At 33.7% G+C, this 18,597-nt stretch overlaps 3 protein-coding genes across 3 annotated transcripts; 2 read left to right on the top strand and 1 right to left on the bottom strand.

The window, feature by feature from the left end:
* The first annotated feature begins 826 nt into the window (after window positions 1-826).
* Window positions 827-10,077, top strand: Tsp_05835 (conserved hypothetical protein). Its single transcript, XM_003380050.1, is given in 25 exon segments — window positions 827-870; window positions 1,014-1,042; window positions 1,236-1,342; window positions 1,426-1,612; window positions 3,004-3,100; window positions 3,714-3,782; window positions 3,896-4,068; window positions 4,130-4,161; window positions 4,321-4,831; window positions 5,794-5,817; window positions 6,229-6,920; window positions 6,988-7,247; window positions 7,288-7,521; window positions 7,599-7,701; window positions 7,794-7,868; window positions 7,940-8,026; window positions 8,135-8,291; window positions 8,364-8,532; window positions 8,571-8,715; window positions 8,818-8,973; window positions 9,080-9,174; window positions 9,440-9,515; window positions 9,563-9,713; window positions 9,882-9,964; window positions 9,979-10,077. 25 exon segments carry the CDS (start codon window positions 827-829, stop codon window positions 10,075-10,077), a joined length of 3,855 nt encoding a protein of 1,284 aa, XP_003380098.1.
* Window positions 10,078-12,985: 2,908 nt separating this feature from the next.
* Window positions 12,986-13,539, bottom strand: Tsp_05836 (syntaxin-6). Its single transcript, XM_003380049.1, has 4 exons — window positions 13,453-13,539; window positions 13,279-13,385; window positions 13,112-13,224; window positions 12,986-13,062 (listed from the first exon to the last, which is right to left on the bottom strand). Exons 1-4 carry the CDS (start codon window positions 13,537-13,539, stop codon window positions 12,986-12,988), a joined length of 384 nt encoding a protein of 127 aa, XP_003380097.1.
* A 481-nt stretch (window positions 13,540-14,020) lies between these two features.
* On the top strand, window positions 14,021-18,395 carry Tsp_05837 (Rab GTPase-activating protein 1). Its single transcript, XM_003380048.1, has 18 exons — window positions 14,021-14,096; window positions 15,074-15,166; window positions 15,315-15,367; window positions 15,433-15,578; window positions 15,642-15,819; window positions 15,893-16,030; window positions 16,089-16,222; window positions 16,299-16,365; window positions 16,433-16,532; window positions 16,593-16,759; window positions 17,006-17,162; window positions 17,212-17,456; window positions 17,523-17,636; window positions 17,704-17,747; window positions 17,856-18,000; window positions 18,042-18,152; window positions 18,247-18,289; window positions 18,361-18,395. Exons 1-18 carry the CDS (start codon window positions 14,021-14,023, stop codon window positions 18,393-18,395), a joined length of 2,046 nt encoding a protein of 681 aa, XP_003380096.1.
* Window positions 18,396-18,597: the final 202 nt, after the last annotated feature.

The following is an 18,597-nucleotide window of genomic DNA, read 5'->3' as shown; positions in this document are numbered from 1 at the left end:
GAAGTCAACGTGTAGCGCAATTCCTGAAAAAGCAAACACAAACCTTGAAACATATATTTAACAAACGCAAGTTGTCAAGTGTCAATTGCGTACCTTTGAACTACCTTTCTTGCTCACTTGTGCCAATCCTTTGAACTTTGCTTTTTGCATCGAATCCAACAAAATGTCAGAAATGAATTTCTGAGCTGCTAACGCTATAGCACGTTTGCTAAAACCAACAAACAATGCATTACAATTCTGAACACGCCAAAATGAAAAGAAACGCGACACTACGCTACACGTACACAAACGGATCCGAGTCTTGCATGCCGGCTTGATTCATATAATATTCAACTAGCGCTTCTGGAATCTAAAATCGAGAAAAAAGTCAGCACTTGAAAATTAAAAGCGAAAATACCAGTGGTGTCAATTCTTCCAGATCATTGAGAAATTCCATGGTTGAAACTTTCGCTTGAGTACTTTCACTTTTCTCAGGTACAGGCAAAACAAGTTTACCATCAGAGTTCGGAGTTTCCATCTGTAAATGCTTAATTTCTAGAAAATCTTTCATCGTTTCAAAAATTATCGTTCAAATACGTTCGATCAAAACGAGAAATATGCAAAAAGAACAACAAATCTAAAATCAAAATCAACATTTTTTCATCTTTGGACACAAACTATAAAAAAAAAGATGATGGATGGCACATCAGACATGACTAGACAATGAATTCAAAAAATAGGAAACATTAGTAGAAGCTGACTAGCTAAACAGAATAGAAAACAAAAACAACAAGAATTCGAGATCACTACGCTTAATAATGTTTGACTAGTTCTTGGTTTAAAATTCATGTCCATTATCAAAGGTCGACACAATTCGGAGGAACATCAAAAGTGAAATTACATTGGCTAGAATATTTTTTCACCTCAACTGAAGATAAATTTGGAGTATCCGGTCTATCAGACCAATGAAGTAAAATTTCTTCATCGCATGGACAAGATCTAGTAAATACGTCGCATTCGTATCCCGTTTTCAGATACTTCCACACGCCAGAAAATGTACGCGGTATTTGAAAATTCGTAAAGCGTTCCACGACGAGTCGAATGTGGTGCAGTTTCGGAAGTATAGAACAATCAAGGTGAGTCAATTGATCGCCACATAAAAATTTAGTTTTTGTCTAAATAATAAAGAACAATAAAACATAAACATTGTTTAAAAAAAGTAAACTGTACTTTTAATAGAAATGCATTCAATTTAGCCAACGCGGATTCCAAATTTGCTGGACCTTTATCAACAGCTTTGATGAAAAAGCAAAACTTGGAAAACAAATCTCTCACTGTATTTAGTGCTTCTACATTATTGCACGTTAAATCTGGTTGAGGAAAAGTGTTGTCCAAATATTCGATAATTTCATCGGTTTCATCAAATTGTTGATCGTCGTGAACCAGTGCGGGAACGTGTCTCAAACCGGCGCAGGAAAATGCAAAATTGGGTCGATATGGATTCGTGGTTTTCACTTCAAAGTTCAATACGCCCGCATCGCTTTTGCACAAAAGAATCATGAAAAGCTGCTGACATACAGGACAGCCACCACAACGGACGCCATCCACACCGGCACGCACCCAAAGCGTAACGGTAGGCTTCGAATGACTGCAGTCATTCATAGCCTCCTGGAATAGGAAGCTTTTCTACAAGTGAAAACCTGTTCACATGTACAAACGTTTTCAAGAAAATAAAAGTATAAAATACACAATAAAATGTAACATTAATATAATGAGTCAAAAGGATTAATCTTATTGCTAAGTACGTTGCATCCCATCTAACAAAGGAAAAATTGAAAATAAAAAATAAATGTTTTATAAAATAGAAAGAAGTTTGAAATTAATATTCAACTACATATAAAAAATAAATTTCAATGGCACACTTGCACATAAAAATAGATTTATACTAACTACAGTATTTATTTTCAAGTATTATTAATATATGTATATGACATTTTCTGTTCTTTCTTTTGAAATTTTTACACACATATATATTATATGATATTATAAATTAAATTTGAAACGAGTAGATTATCACTGGATAATTAACAGAAGTTTTATTTACTGTAAAAAGTTAAATTGAAAACTACAGTATTCCTTTTAATGCTTTAGCAGTTTTATATTGTCGATTGAATACATTCATTATGGAAACAATAAATAATATATAGTGCAAATCTAGCTACGCAAAAACGTAACATATATAATAAATGTGAATATTAGATTATTTTTTTAATTTACAGTTTTTTTTAAATTATGATTTTTTCTTTTTTGGCAACCGTATGATGTATAACTTATGACGGTAGTATTACTTTTGATTTATTTTAAAAATAATATCATGGTTATTTAATAATGCTTGTTTAATTCTTCATATTAATACTAAATGCGTTACGCGTAAAGCATTATTATCACATCAAAAGGTAAGTCATATTATAATAAAACAGTGTTACAGTCTGTGCTTGTTTAATTTCATTTTCATTGCATAACGTTACACAACATCTTCTTAAAACTTATGATTTTTATGTCTTTATTATTTGCATTATGCAACATCAGAAATTTTTTAAGTTTTGGTAAATTGAATTAGGGTAAATTTTATCAGTGTTATTTTATAACAAGTCATATTTAATATAATTTTTATGCTAATATCTTGGGGGGTTTTGTATTTTTGTGTGTAATTTGTCAAGCATGTTACTTGAAGTTTATTATTCTCTAGACTGCATTTTTCTTAATCGTTATATGATGCTAAATATATCAGGGGATGAATTGTATTTCTATGAAATTATGACAGTTGAAATTTATTTTTTCTTGAAAATTGTCAGTTGGCTGACGGCAAAATGTCAATTCTGAATTTGATGCATTTTCCTATTTAATGTAATGCAAAGATGTGAATATGATGATTTCCGTGTAATTTTTTTTGCTAGAAAGTAATATGACTGTTTAATACTGAAGATTCATTTACATTTCCCGATATAGATGAAAAATTTTAAGATTTTTCCGAAATTTCCATTCGACGTTTGATGTACAAAATGTCACCGGCCAATAAATCGAAACAGAAAGCAACAGCCGCACAAGATGACATGTTGAAGTAATTGTTTTTAAATTTTTTTATTATTCTATTTTAAATGCAATATTGAATGTCATTTGAAGAGTTGATATTTTGTATACGATTTAAGAATAGATTTTTAAAAAAATATGAAATTTAGACTGTTTTGAAATTTAAAAGAAATACAGTATGATTTCAATTGTATAAATAATTTTGTGTACCGGTAGTTGTTCTGTAGTAAAGTAGGACATTTCATTTTCTCTGGTCTAGAAGTATCGCATTTCGTCGTAAGTAAGATTTATGGAAAGTTCGAAGCTAATCTGTTTTAAATTTCAAAACGTTAAATACATTTTTATTTGTTAGAAATTCGCCACCAAGTGGAAATATTATTATCAGTTTTATAATGTAATGTAGAATTTCTGTTTTGTTTGCTTTTTTTTTTCTAATAATTTTCACGTTTTTGAAGGTTTTTTCAAATGACATAAGATTGGAGGGTGGGCTGAGTGGTAAAGTTATAATGGCAAATTGCATATCAAATTATTTTGAGGTGATTAGATAGAATTAATAACATCTGAATGACATCAGTTATTGGTAGTAGAATTGTTAACAGATTGTTTTGTTTGACTTGTTTTATGTACAATTATTTTTCTTCTAGGAAGGACGATGTAGGCAATGAATTGAGGTTGCATGAAGTTTATTGTCAGGAAAAAGAAATTGATAATTTGTAAATTTGCAAAATTGAATGATCTGTGAATTGAACATTTACTATTGAATTGATGGTAAGTTATTTTGAAATGATTTTGTGAAGTGGAAAAAGTTTTGAATGAAAAATTGAAGAAAGCAACAGCAGAGTGCAGAAGAAGAAGAAGAAGAAGAAAACGAATTATGTTTACCAGCACATCGTTTGGCTGTTAGTTATTTTCAACCTGCGCTTTGCACGTCACCCAAGCGCCGCAACGATCACGACAGCCGCTTCAACGTTAGCCAGTTGGCAGCTAATAGAGGAGCAAGTAAAGAGGTGCTTAGTTTGATTGTCAGTTGCCCGTCTGAACATATATATACATTCTTCAGTGGCACGGCAGCCGTTGGGTCAACGTATATATGTATATAGATATATAAATATAAATATATATATATTTATATTGCCTTCTCTTAGCTGGAAAAGAAGCCTTGCCTATTGATTTAGAAAGTTGTTTTCAATTTCAATGCTAACTTGTTGGTTTGAATAAACAATAGAAGAATTGAAAATTAAATAAAACCAGTGGATGTCGGCGACGGACCAGCGCGGTGGCTGGGGGTCGCCGTCTCTGCTTAGGTCTGCCATTACTAATCGAAGCCATCATTTGTGGGAACCTGTAGCTGTGCAGCATCAGCTTGTCACAACTGTCCATCGCCAGTGGTTCAGTACGGTTGATTTGAGACCAGTTGCTCAACGGGCTCACTTGGCACCAGTACAGCCGGACTTGTCGGCCCTGGACGACGTACTGAAGGATGTAGGTACAATGCCACGTCGTCGAAGCGACACCTGGAGGTCGAATTTTTTGGCTAAACGTAATCAGTTTGCTCGTGAACTGGATGATAATGTTCAGTCAAGAAGCTTTACCAAATCAAATCATTATCATCAACACCAATACAGTAATCACCAGAAGCAGCAAGAACAGCAGCACCACCACCGCCATCACTACCAGCAACAGCAGCAGCAACAACAACAACAACAACGGTATCGATATCCTGAATCACAGCAGACAATTTCTACAAAAACGATCACTAATGGTGAGTGTAAAAAATATGATTTTATTTATGTGCATATTTTTTTGAAAAAATTAGCATTTGTTTTCTTCTTCTTTTTCAATTCTAATGTTAGCAGCTAACCATGTTAGCTTGTCACGCCTCGGCAATCAGTTGCGTAAGTTTTAGTGTAGCTTTGCACCTTTCTGATTGATGAACGATGTCAGGCGCGTTGTAAAGCGGAAGCAAGCTAACTTTTGCAGATAAAGAAAATAATTTCACTCATCAAATGCCATATTTTTCAGTTTTTCAAAAATCGATTCAGTGGATTTTTTGTTAATATTTCAAATGCTTTTCATGCTATTTTCAGAATAATTATCATTGATAAAAAAATTCACGTATAAAAGGTGTAATTTTTTTTCCTGTTATTTTTGAATATTAATCAGATTTTCATTTTTACATATTTGATAATTGAGAATGTACATTTTGATAAATGTATTGAAACTGGTTTATTTCGATATTTCTTTGCAAAATTGAAACGTTAATACTACTGCTTGGTTGAGAGAGTTCGCTTGAATTAAGCTACTAAGATTAAACTTTTATCATCAATAAGCCAAATTTAACCACAAAACAGGGAATTAGCCGCTTGCAGCTGATTATATTGGAAAAATTATCGACAACACTGCCAACAGTCTAGTGAAAATATTTATTTTCGAGAAAAAATTTTATTTTACTATAATTTGTTTTTTCTTTTTTAAATTAGCATAGCAGTTTGATTGATCCGCGTTTTGATTTTTATATTTCTTTTTGTGTAGTAATGAATTTTGAAATGTGAATGAAATAAGTTTTGATTGGCATAATTGGCGAAAAAGAAAGTACTGATAGTATATAGATAAGTAACGGCATTGTATTGAAAATCTTCAAATTTGCGCTTTATCTTCAATTGAGAAGTGCTAATTTTTTTCATATTATTATTATTATTATTATTATTATTATTATTATTGCAGCTTGCTTTGCCAATAGCGTCTGCAGTTTTTTCTTTCAACCAAATGCAAACTAACGAATGTTCACGTTGTTTTTGAATGAATAATTTTCTTTTTTTTGTCGTCTGCATGTTTTATTATTATTTTTTGCATATTTTCAAATTTAAAATTGCTCCAATTGAAGAGATTATGCTCTTATTCCATCGTGAGTAATTTTAGAAATTAAAATATTTTTTGCGTTTACTGCATGATGGGTTGTTTTGCCGTTTTTGCAAGTTTCAGTGTGATTAGATAAACATCATCAACAACAACAGCAACTTCTTAGCTGCAGTATTATTTGCACATATATAATGTTGTTTGTTCAAATATTTTTTTTGTTTTAAAATTGTAAATTGTTTTAAACAAGCTTTGCAATTAATTTTGAACGGTGGCAAAATAGTGGAATAAATTTTTTTTGAGGCTATTACTGGCCAAAAGCGACAACAGTGGATCGTTCATTCAGCGATCGCGACGTTTATGATTACGTGGTGCAGAGGTGCGCGTCTCCGGTGTTGGATGGTGATCGATTCAGTACGACAGTGGAAAATGGTGGTGAACGCGGTCGAAGGTGTGAAATTCAAAAATCGTCCAGCTTGACCAGCACTGGCCTGTGGACGGATTTCAACGGCGTCGAGGATGTGTCGAGACCGTCGACGGAGCTGAGCCGCGATCGAAGCCGGCAGCCGACTTGGGAAGCTTGGAACACGGTGGTCAAGGCGATCATCGACGAATGCGACGAGAAGCCGCGTGCCACGCCCACACGTTCCATTCGACCGTTCTCTGGACCGACGCCGACAATGGTGAACAGCACCGCCACTGCCGAACGACCCGAGCCGGACTTTACCGAGCTGGATTCCATTTTGAACAATCTCGGCGTTCCTCCAACCAAGCATGGAAATAGACCCCACGGAGCCGGACAGACCGCAGCGGGAAAATCAAGCGCCGCAACGGACGAAGCGATTTTTGGTTCTCGACCGGCTAAATCAGTTGCCACACGTCCGACCAACTGGATGATCAACGGCTCAGTAGCTGAACGGATATTGCAATTTGAAAAGCGACCAACAATACTACACGACCGATCTAATATGCCTCATGTACAGCAACAGTATACGGTAATAATTATTATTATTATTGTAATGCACAAATTGTTTAATTATTTTCAACTTCGTTTCTTTTTAGGCAACGACTGACAACAAGAACTTGAACAACAGCAACATCAATATTAATAAATTACGGGTTTGGGATGCGACACTGCCGACGGCCGTTTTTCACAATTCTACCGTAAATAATTTCTCTTCTGCCAAATGGCTGACCGATAGCTTGAAAAGCACCGCCAATTCCTTGCCCGTTGTTCATTTGACGCTCCCACAACCCTCTTTACCGCCGGTGCTGTTGGCTTCATCTCAAAACGAACATATCCCAAGGTGTGGTGTACATATGTATATACGTGGTTGTTGTTTTTTATATAGCATTTTTTAGATTTTATTTCCCATGCGGTAAACCCTCGGATCCGAATGTAATTAGTGTACAGTTGAGAAAATGTGCCGAAATTTTTGTCCGACATTCAGGAAAAGCTGATTTGCATGCAATGGGCGAAGTAGCCGAAGCGTGCGGTTTGCCTTATTACGTCCGGCAACCGTTTTACCACTGTTGCCGTTCTGCACCGGATGATGGATTTGTCAATTATTACAATTTCAAAGAATTTTGGAAACGGTATGATTTGTGATTTTTTTTCAATAAATTCCATTTGTTCTATGTTTAATGTTTTCCTCGTTTTTTTCAAATCACAGAATATGCAAAGTTGGAAGTGATCCGGTGTATGCATTCATTCGCTTATTGAACGGCGATTCAGCAAATCACGTCATAGCTACAAACTTTCTACCAATGATTCAAGTATGTTCACTTATTTATATATTTGTTCATTTATTTGTCTGCTGTTGATTATTATTTCTTTTTTTAAACTTTTTGTTAAATGTTTTTCATAGGATATCATAGATCATCATCCTGGACTTTCTTGTCTTCGCGAAGCGCCGACATTTCATTCATGCTATGCACAAACAGTATGTTTGTTTATTTTTGAAATTGGTGTTGAAATTCATTTCGAATTCATTTTTTAAATTTATTATTCAAGGTAATATCGAGGATATTTTTTTCTGTCAGCCTCAGCTGGTCTGAGAAAATTACAGCTACTGAATTGAGACGAGCAAATTTCCTTTCTGTAAGTGCTTTTTTTGTTTTAATTTTTATGCTCGGTTAGCGAAAATAATTTTTTTTTGTATAATGTAATCTTATGTTGTTATGTTATGTTATGTTTAATCTAATTAAGACACTTTGGCGTCTGAGAGAAGAAGAAGATATAAACAAAGTGACGGATTATTTTTCCTATGAACACTTCTACGTCATTTATTGTATGTTTTGGAAATTGGACGATGATCATGACATGCTCATTGATAAAACGGATCTAGAGCGATATTCAGATTATGGTGAGCGAGTTCAATTTTTAGTTCATTTTATTTTTGAAATTGAAAAATTGTAAACAGCTTTTCCATTTTGAGCTTTAAACAGAAGAATCATTGATCGAATATTTTCTACTGCCGTGAATTGCAATATGACAAGCAACGTTCAACAAATGACTTACGTGGAATTTGTGTGGTTTTTAATTGCAGAAGTGGACAAACAACATCCGAAGAGGTATGCGATGTATTGTAACCAAGCGAAGGGAAGGTATTTTATTTTTAATGATTTGATTCTTTGATTTTTAGTATCGAATATTGGTTTCGTTGCATGGATTTAGACGGCGATGGTTATTTGTCCATGTACGAGTTGCATTATTTCTACGAGGAACAGGTGGAGAGGATGACTGAATACGGTCTGGCGGCGGTTCCTTTCACTGATCTCATCTGTCAGGTGAGATGCGGATGTGCATATATATATATATATATATATTTCACATTCAAACTTGTATTTTATTATTAATTTCGCAATTTCATTTTACTTTTATTTTTAAAGATTTTCGACGCCGTCAAGCCGGCTCATCCAGATAAAATATCGTTGAGTGATCTGAAACGATGCCGTATGTCAGCGTTCTTTTTCGATACATTCTTCAACGTTAGAAAGTTTCTCACACACGAAGATCCTGATTCTAGCCGACATCTATATGATGAGGTAAACACGGTGCATCAGTTGTTTTATGCATTTATTTATATAATATTTTCATCGTTGACGGTTTTTCTTCGGTTATTTCATTCATTCTGTTGTATTGCTTTTCAAGTTTGAAGACGCAGCCAACGAATGGGATCGATTCGCAGCAATTCAGTACAAAAATTTGCTGGACGTTGAACTTCAACAAGAAGAAGAGACGGAAATGTAGTAAAATTACAAGAATTTGAAAAATTAATACAAAAATGCTAAGGTGATTCTCCTCATTTCAGCTATTGCGATTCAGACGAAGATTTGGAACGAAATTGCAATGCCACTTTGACAAGCTTAACACTTGCTTAACTGTTCCATGGTTGGTCGACTTTTCAAAATGGAAAACAGTATATTCTTTTTCTTATTCAACTGTATATACTGTTGCAGACTTGAACATACTGTTCTTTTGGAACAAATAAAAAAAATCCACAATTCTAAGTACCATCCATACACAAATTGCCTTGATAAACGTCATTCAACTGAATATTGCGCTTTTAATCATTGTCGAAATATATGTTAATTTATTATTTATACTTTCTTCTTTGAAAAGTCTTTCTTTCAGAATGAATATGAATCAATCGCACACACATTGTCATTTTGTGCAACAGAAGCATTACAGAGTATAGTAACAAATATTTTTAAAGCTTCACTCGGTTCTCATAGCTCGCTGTGCTGTTTCGTTTCGGTATTGTTGAAACCCCAGAATTCTGTCGGTAAGCCTTGCAGATCACGTTGACGCTTAACCATTGCAGTAAATGAAGAAAGGCAGTTGCAAATTAATAGTTTCGATTTGGCTAAAATTGCCAAACTGATCTGGGCATGATCTGGATATCGTCGAACTACCGTATACTATATTCAAGAAGAGCGTGTAAATTTTACAGAAAGCCGTACGATTAAAATGAAGAAAGAAAAATCACCTTACCCCTTGCTTTTTAGGCAACATTTGTGTGAATTGATTGATCATGTGATCATATTCAGAAGCAACAAACAGCACTTTCAGACCCGTACGAGCAATTGCCTCTTTCACCTGGGATAGGATTAATTCTTCAGAAGGAAGGCACAGCTCCATTGTCATGATGCCGTGTTCGAAATGTTTTCCCAAACACTGTGAAGAACAGAACAGATGCCACTTTGGTTTGATATACTGACAGACATTAGGCTAAAAATGGCTAAATTTCGAAAGCAGCAAAAAAAAAGAAAACCCTATAAATTATTTACCCAATCTTTGTTGTTGCGCAAGTGCACACCCAAGAAAGGCTGTCCTCGAAGATTTTCACTGATAAAAGCGTCAGCCTTGTCTTGTACGTATGGTGACCAAACTAAATATTTTTGTAAAGCGTGATCTTCTGGATTCGAAGGAAAAGAACCGGGAGGACCTTTGAAAGCTAATACAGGATAACTTTCGGCAGGATATCTTCAGAAGTATTAGAAAAGTAACTTATTAAATAAATAAATCTTTATTATTTAACCTCTTGGACCTACCGTTCTAACCACAAATCCCAGTGAGTTCTCTCTGTTGATAAACCATTTTTGCTGTATATTTCATAGGAGGCAAAATCAACATTGTATAAATCCCAGAAAACTTGGAATGGATTTCCATATTTCATGTCACATCCGTTCGAGTGACTGCCTTCATAATAACAAAATCCTGAAAAATCTCATTGAATACATTTAACACTGGCAATAATGGAATTAAAGCGCCTACCAATTCGACGATTCATCGGCCAAATAATCGGAGCCACATCTCGAATGAACTGACTCATTTCTATTGCTCGATGATACTTTAGCAAATGTTTCAACTGGAAATAGTCAGTGAAGCGAATCATTTTCTTAAAATTGGAATAAAATGTTCTTAGAACTTTATTATCATCATTTTACAAAGTGGACAATAAAATTACCGTTTTCCCAGAGTCGTATTCTATGAATGGAGGAAGAACAAGTGTACGATTGATGTGTTTAGCGAAACTTAACGTCCCAAGAAATTGTTCCACCTGATTGCCAAAACGACCTAAAACGTTTCATTTGTGTCAGGAAAAAAGGTAATAAACGGAAAGGTTTATTTATTTACCCATGCATGGACAGTAAACCAAATAGCCGTTGCTATCTACTACCTCTTTCTGATGGCCCGCAACTGTGATGAAAAGTGAGAAAAGAACTATTCCAATCCCCATGTTTTCTGAAACAAATGTCAAAGAAATAAGATGAGAGCATTTTTAATTTACAGGATGATTGTAAACGAAATATGCTACTACATTATTCGTAAGTCATAACATATTCATTCGATTTATTGTCACACAGTACTGGAAATCATGAACAATAATGGTAAGTAACATTCAGCTCAATAATGGTGAAAAGCAGGTATTACCTGTGATCGTGTGATTTGGAAATGCTACGCTTGTTCTTCTGATTGTGCTTCCCTCTTTCTCTTTTCGTCATAGACAAACAGAAATTAGGGATGGTCGACAAAAATTAAAACTTCCATGCCTATTATCAAACGTGAAAGCCAGTCTGACTTGCCGTTCAAAGCATTCGTCGACGACTCATTCAGAAGCAGTAACCACTGTCTGGCGATAAGGAATAATGTAGCAAGGTTTCGACATCCGTAGTGCGTTCGATGGTGTGGGAAATGTCTGAACCCAAGTGATGAAGAAAGCAAATCAAAATGTCCATATATTCATGTCTGAGCATGGGTCTAATTGACGCGCAGAGGGTAGTATAATCGAAAGAACCACCATGCTATTTCCAAATCAGCCAATCACAGGTAACGCTTACTTTTCAATATTAATTAGCTGAACGTGGTTCGGTTCGTAATTTCTTGGTCAGTGTAGAACTTTTTCAATCAGAAATAGCATAACGAAAACCATGCAAATTTTGAAAAGATAATAAATAATATACAAAAAAATCAATAACAACAACCAAATACTACTAGAGAATGCATTTTTAATAAATAAGTAATCTTCGAAAGGCCTTACTTAAAACTATTTGTATGCGCATACGGTATAATAAAATTTTGACAATCAAGTTTATATCAGTATAATTAACAATATTTGAAATGTTTGCTTATCACGATGTTTTGATTGGTTGATCGCGTTTGACTTTAGCCCAGCCCAGCGTCCTACTTTTACCATTCTGCTGCAAGCGTTATGCAACCGATATATGCAACGTCGTATATATTAAGCAGAAATTTATTTTTTATTAAAAATAAGTAGTGCAAAAAGGTATGTATAACTTGTGTGTAGGAGGTAACATTTTTCTGTGAATGTTTTATTACCGCTATGATATTGTTCATTTTGATAATTCAAATTGGAGTTGTCGGTTTTCTTTTCATGAAAAGCAATTTTTAGTTTATATTAATGCACTACCCGTGAAGACATTAATGTTCATCATTGGCAGATCGCCTCAAAGATGAACACCTGACAAAAGATGATGAAACTACGAGAATGAACGTTACGTGCTGCTAATCAAAGTCAACCATCAAAAGCAACATCGGTATCAGGTAAGCCAGTGTCATTTCTATATGCGAGTAATGGATAAGTTTTGAAAAAAATGTTTCTCGTAAAAATATTTAAAATTGAGTAAACAAACATTTATGTGTAAGATTGGCATGAGCGGTCGATGTTTTAAATAAATCAAATATGCGATAGACGTTGAAGAAGGAAAATGAACATTGTTTGCTATTTGCTAGTTTGCTGTGCTGATATGTGCATGTGCGTGTGTGCTCGATTTAAACATAAGAAACAATGTATAAATGTGATTTTTATTTAATTTTTCGTGGAAAGGAAGAATCTGTTTTTTGGCCGATTGACCATTGATTCTTCTCTGGCGTTGGTTGCTGCGCTCTTGGACAATTTTTATCCTTCTGTTCAATTCAGATATATTTTTGAGTGAAAATAATTTATTTTCTGGTAAAACAATTTTGAAATATTAAAAGCAGTGTCAATAAGTCAAGAAAGTGCACAGAGCTTGTTAGTGCAGGTTTAATAATTTACAAAATGGCAAACATTATTATCAAAACGGCCAACAACACCAACAAGGCAACAATGATGTACGTTTGAAGTTTATCTGAAACGTGAGAAAAGCGAATTTAAAAATATATAATCGTCAGGAAAACGCATCGAAGCTTCTTTACCAGCAGACATGTGCATCACTTTTCCCATTTTGTTCATCACCGTGGCCATTTTCGCCTGCGTACTGTCCAAGTCGGCATTCAAATCATCAAGCATTCTCAAATACAATGACGGATTATTTTCTCTTCTCACCAAAAATAGGTAAATTTACATCGACTGCTCTTCAATTTCGAATCCAATCTGTGCACTCATGTCACGCAAAACGCGTACGTTGGCTCCGATCTTTTCTAAATTTTCATCTTGTGATTTAATAATTAGCTGAAATGAATGTATGCAAAAAAAAATCCATCCAGTTGGATAACCAAAAGAAAAAAGAACCGCAAACCTCTTGTTGCTCAATTGTACGGCTAGCAAATGATGTAGACGGTTCTGTATCAAGTTTGACATATTTGTATGATTTTGAGCTTGTCATTGTTCAACTCGAAGGCACTGAATAGGGCTTGATTATATAAAATCTATTTCTAAAATTTGAAAAGGATATCAAGCGCTAAGAGATTCTGTTTTCAGCTAATCAAAAAACCAATCTTCATCATTTCAACGACATAAAAAAACTTTAAAAATAATTAAACAATAAGGGGAAAAACAGTAATTGAAAAATCAAATTAACTTCCTTGATTACAAGTGTGTTTACTTCATTTACAAATTGCATTAAACGGTGAATGATTTCTGCAGATGAATATGCAAGGTAAATACGAAAAAAAATTTTTTTATTTTCAAACATACGTAATATACAAAAAACAGATTTCATGAAAAAAATTAGTTTTAAAAAATAATGATTAAATGTTCAAATAATGAGTTTATGTGAATGTCATTTAAATAAACTTTTAATAACAGTTGAAAAGTAACTTACATATAAAAAATTAGATAATTATATAAAGGTATATTGTGTTAAAATGTTGTTAATTGTTACAAATACAAAAAAGTCTACTACAACATTGTCGATTAGACATACGGTAAAAGTAAATGCAGGTAAATGAAATTGCGTAATTAAATGTCGAGAAAAAAATTTTTTATAAAATGGAAACATTATCTGACATTCAGAACTTAAAAATAATTCAAGTTTAAAATACTACTAGAATGAATTATGTAAAAGGGATATTTTTTTTTATTTAAATTTGATCCTGCATTTTCTAACACGGTATTCATGGCATGCTGACATTGATTTTTGATCAACTGAGTGCCTTCCAAAAAAAATCACTGTAGGTAAAAAATTTTTTAATTATTTAATTGTTTTTAATTCACTTGTATTGATAAAATGATCTTTGCAGTTTTATTTAAAATTGTTCTGTATTGAATATGTGTAGAAGTCGCCGTTTAAGCTTCTCGAATTAAGTGATTTTAGTTAATAATTTGGTGGGCATTGTTTTTTGTGTTTCATTGTTAATTTATTTATTTATAAGTTCTGCATTCCAGGATTTTAATTATAATTATATATAAATATAATTTTAATTTTATAAATTTTATATATAAATATAATTATAATTTTAAATGATTAGTAAAAAGTTTTTCATAATTACTTTTGTACAAGGAAATGTTTCATAAATTCAAGGCAACTAAATTTTATGAAGTAAATTTTTTTGTTTTTTTATTTTACTAGCTGTTTTGCAGCATTATTTTCTATCAGTTTTGCTAAATAATTATTTTTCTAAATTGATTGATAGATTGATTTACGCTGATATCGATATCAAATGATTAATTGATGTGTAAGAATGACAATGACTGTACAGATTGACTGGATAAAAACCATCGTATTTATATTGTTAGAAAATGTTTCTTGTTTTGTTAAGATAAGAATATTTATGTTCTACTTAATCTTAATCTCAATCTGAATTTTATTCTTATAAATTGCAAAAGAATTTACAAGTCATTTTGCATGTATGTACACTTTTGAAATATAATAATGAATAAATAAATTCTTTAAAATATAATTTATGTTGAAATTACAGTGTGTGTTGAAGTAAATCATGTTTTCAGGCTGCGCCTTTATGATCTAAATTGTCTGGTATTCGAGGCTGTTTTTAATGGACTCAGTTGGTATGGTAAATTTTATAATGTAAAAATATTTTATTTAAGTTTTTTTTACATTAGTAAGAAGCTGTGAAGCATGAAAATTTAAAGCTTTTCAATTTATTAATTTGAATTGAAATGATCATTTATATTTCATTTATATTTTAATTGTATTATTAGCTGTGTCATCAGGCAATTTCAATGAACAAAATCATCAGGAATTCAAAGAAACTGTAAGTGAATAATAATAATTGTATTGAAAGAATAATTGCGTGCATTTAATATTTTGTTTGTTCAGCTCACTTATTATGGATGCTCAAATATAGTTGAACCGAAAAATGAATTTCTGATCCGCGAAATAGTGCGACTACTTGGCGCCAAAGATGACTTACAAGCACAGGTTGTGACCGTACGCATGCCGAGCACTTGCCAGCAATCTGTTCAGTAAATTTGTTTACTTTATAGTTGTTATTTATTTCAGAAATTTTTTTTATTTGTTTGTTTTAGGTTTTTTGATAATGATGGAAATTTGGTTGATGATTTTCCGGTTTGTCGGATTTTATTTTGCACCAAAATGTCGGAACAGAAACGCTGTTTTTTGGCTTTTACGTTTCGTTCGCCAGCGTCAGTTGTTGACGAATCATCGGATCAGTGCCACGTTTTGTGCGCACCTGATAGGGCAACTGTAAGCTTATTATTACTATTATTATTTTGTTGTTGTTGTTTTCCTGGTAATGATATTATTTTTCAAAGGTTAGATTGAACGTGTTATGGGAGAATTTGCGAGAATTTTTGACAACGCGAACAACGGTGCATCTCCTCATTTGAATACATTTGTTGCCGGCAATTGCAGTGGAGTATTATCTTTTGAATTGGAAGGTCATTTAAATATTATGGTATGTTGTTGTTGGTGTTTTAAATTGAATTGAATTCAATTATTAATATTCAAATCAGGAAAGGGATGACAAAGGACAGTTGGTGCCATCTCCGCAGGAGAAAACTTGCTTCAAGCTTCGACGTGGACGTGAAAAGCACATCTCTTTGTTGATAAACCAAGTTTCTGGACCTTATCGTCTAGTAGTGAAGAAGTGATCCAATTTGCTGATGCAACAAACAAACAAACAAGCTTGCAGTTTAATGTCCAATTATTACTGTGTGTTTCAGGTGTTTTGGATTGCTGCTAGCTGCGGGACGGAACGTCAAGCATGTGGATATGCAACTTCTTGACGTTGTAAATATTTCCGAATTATAATTTTTGTTTTTTCAAAATATAAAATTTAATTAATTAACTTTTCAAGCAATCGATGCGAACGAAAGAAAATGGTGGTTATTTAATCAGTGCAGTTTGGGATCCTTTGTCTCCACATTTTGATGTTCTCAACACTGAAACACCTCGAGGTATTTTGAAAAGAAAATTAATTAATTAATTAATTAACTGACTAATCAGATTCTTTTCAGAAACCAGGGTTTATATGACTGTTGCCACGGATATTGTTTTCTGTACAATTCCAGAGCCGTTGCGTTTTGTTGTCGATTGTCGTGTGAGAATTTTCGACGAAAACGAACGATTTTGGTCTTGGAAACATCGGGATGTTTGTGAGAGGTATTATTTGAAAGTTCGACTGGTAAGTATGCAATTGGAATTTTTTATTCAGTAATTTATATGTTTATTCAGTCGCACCATTTTGCATCGAAACTGATACTTTCGTTTTTTTTGTAATATGAAACTCAAGTACAGTTATATATAACAACAATGAATATGTAGCGTTTGGTGATAGAGTAAACATTTGTTGTGAGGATGAAATTTAATTTTTACAAAATTTGAATAATTAAAAAAAACTGAATTATAAATCTGTTATTGTCGTGTTCAGTGTCCGAACGGCAATGAAGCAGTGGCATTAGATCCGCAAGATATTTGTTTCGAATCATATTCACAGAGGCAACGTCTGCTTTCACCGTCGTCGGTTCGACGCTGTTCCAAAGGGATGTTGTCCAATTTGATCGCTCCACACGACGAAAATGAATCCGGTAAATTTTAATAACTTCAATATTGAATTTTATAATTCAATTGCAACAGATAGTGATGAACCGTTGTTGAGCGGTTCGGGTGAAGTGAAACAAGAATACAGTGCGGCTGTCCTTGCTGAATGGAATCAGTGCTTGACATTGTGGAAAGAAGATCTGAACCAACGGCCGGATCAGTTGACGCAGTTGATCTGCGACGGGGTTCCTGATCCACTTCGTGGTGAAGTTTGGCAAATGCTTGCCGGCTGTTTCCAACAGCCTGAACTGTCGGAATCTTACCCGCAATTGTTAACAAAAGTCAATCGAATTGATTATATTTCATTATTAATTTTTTTAAAAAAGAAATACATATATCTTTTCTAGGAATGTCCCAATGAACAAGTGATTGTGAGAGATATTCACAGAACTTTTCCAGCGCATGATTACTTCAAACAAGTTGGTGGCTTGGGTCAAGATGCACTGTACAAAATTAGCAAAGTGAGAAATTCAATTGCTTTATCATTTTTCTTGTTTCAATCGAATGAAAAATTTTCAAATTTTTTAGGCTTATGCTGTCTACGATGAAGAAGTCGGCTATTGTCAAGGCTTGTCATTTCTTGCCGCTTCACTTCTGTTGCATGTATGCAATTTATTATTATATAGTTTTTTCAAACAACAAAATTGAAGAGAATGTCAATTTGGTGTAAAATATTTCAGATGTCCGAAGCGGAGGCGTTTTGCGTACTGGTGCGCATCATGTATCACTACCGTCTGCGCGACTTGTTTAAGCAAGGATTTGAGACGCTCCATCTGCGCTTCTATCAGCTTACTCGGCTTATGCAAGTGCGTTGTTGCGGAAAAGGTTTGCTGTGTTTTGTTTCAATCTACTATGCAAAATTTTAGGACTATTTGCCTGATTTGAGCGAGCATTTTCAAGAAATTCACATCGAAACCCACATGTTCGCTTCGCAGTGGTTTCTCACTTTATTCACTGCCAAATTTCCCCTGTCCATGGTATTTCATATAATTGATTTATTTCTGTTGGAGGTAGAGAATTTTCAGCAAATTGATTTCAGTTTATTTACTATTTTTAAAATGGTTATTACAGGGTATGAATACAATTTTTTCACATTGCCCTGGCCTTGCTGAAAGTAAGTTTCTTTGTAGTAACTCCGAAGTGATGAATTTGGTGGAATTTTTTTAATATTCCTTCCTTTTCCAGGCTTCCAAAAAAGAACTGGTATCCTTGGACTTTGAAAGGGCATTGAAATATTTTCCTGGAACGCTTCCTCCAAAATATCCAACCCAGGCTACTGCCAAGGAATTAATGCCGAATGCCGTGAAATTGCCGGTGAATTTATTTATTCCAAAAAAAAGGAATATTCTGCTTATGCTTGATTTCCTTTTTTGAAGTGAATGTGGACCAGTGACCCGAATTAGGAGGAGATCTTTTTGGAAC

Source organism: Trichinella spiralis (assembly GCF_000181795.1).
Source record: "Trichinella spiralis strain ISS 195 chromosome Unknown Scfld2, whole genome shotgun sequence".
NCBI classification, from domain to species: Eukaryota; Metazoa; Nematoda; class Enoplea; order Trichinellida; family Trichinellidae; genus Trichinella; species Trichinella spiralis.
Note: the sequence above shows the minus strand (reverse complement) of the source record. Positions and strands in the feature narration are given on the sequence as shown.

Excerpts from the sequence above, each read along its gene's own strand:
- Tsp_05835 (XM_003380050.1), top strand. The coding sequence starts at position 827 with ATGTCCATTATCAAAGGTCGACACAATTCGGAGGAACATCAAAA. Across the intron at positions 7,702-7,793 it reads ACTTTCTACCAATGATTCAA|GATATCATAGATCATCATCC; the intron begins GTATGTTCACTT and ends TGTTTTTCATAG. Across the intron at positions 8,974-9,079 it reads GCCGACATCTATATGATGAG|TTTGAAGACGCAGCCAACGA; the intron begins GTAAACACGGTG and ends TTGCTTTTCAAG.
- Tsp_05836 (XM_003380049.1), bottom strand. The coding sequence starts at position 13,539 with ATGACAAGCTCAAAATCATACAAATATGTCAAACTTGATACAGAACCG. Across the intron at positions 13,225-13,278 it reads GAAATTGAAGAGCAGTCGAT|AATGCTTGATGATTTGAATG; the intron begins GTAAATTTACCT and ends ATTGTATTTGAG. Across the intron at positions 13,063-13,111 it reads TGGTAAAGAAGCTTCGATGC|ATAAACTTCAAACGTACATC; the intron begins GTTTTCCTGACG and ends CTCACGTTTCAG.
- Tsp_05837 (XM_003380048.1), top strand. The coding sequence starts at position 14,021 with ATGTTGTTAATTGTTACAAATACAAAAAAGTCTACTACAACATTGTCG. Across the intron at positions 16,031-16,088 it reads AAGGTCATTTAAATATTATG|GAAAGGGATGACAAAGGACA; the intron begins GTATGTTGTTGT and ends TATTCAAATCAG. Across the intron at positions 18,001-18,041 it reads AGTGCGTTGTTGCGGAAAAG|GACTATTTGCCTGATTTGAG; the intron begins GTTTGCTGTGTT and ends GCAAAATTTTAG.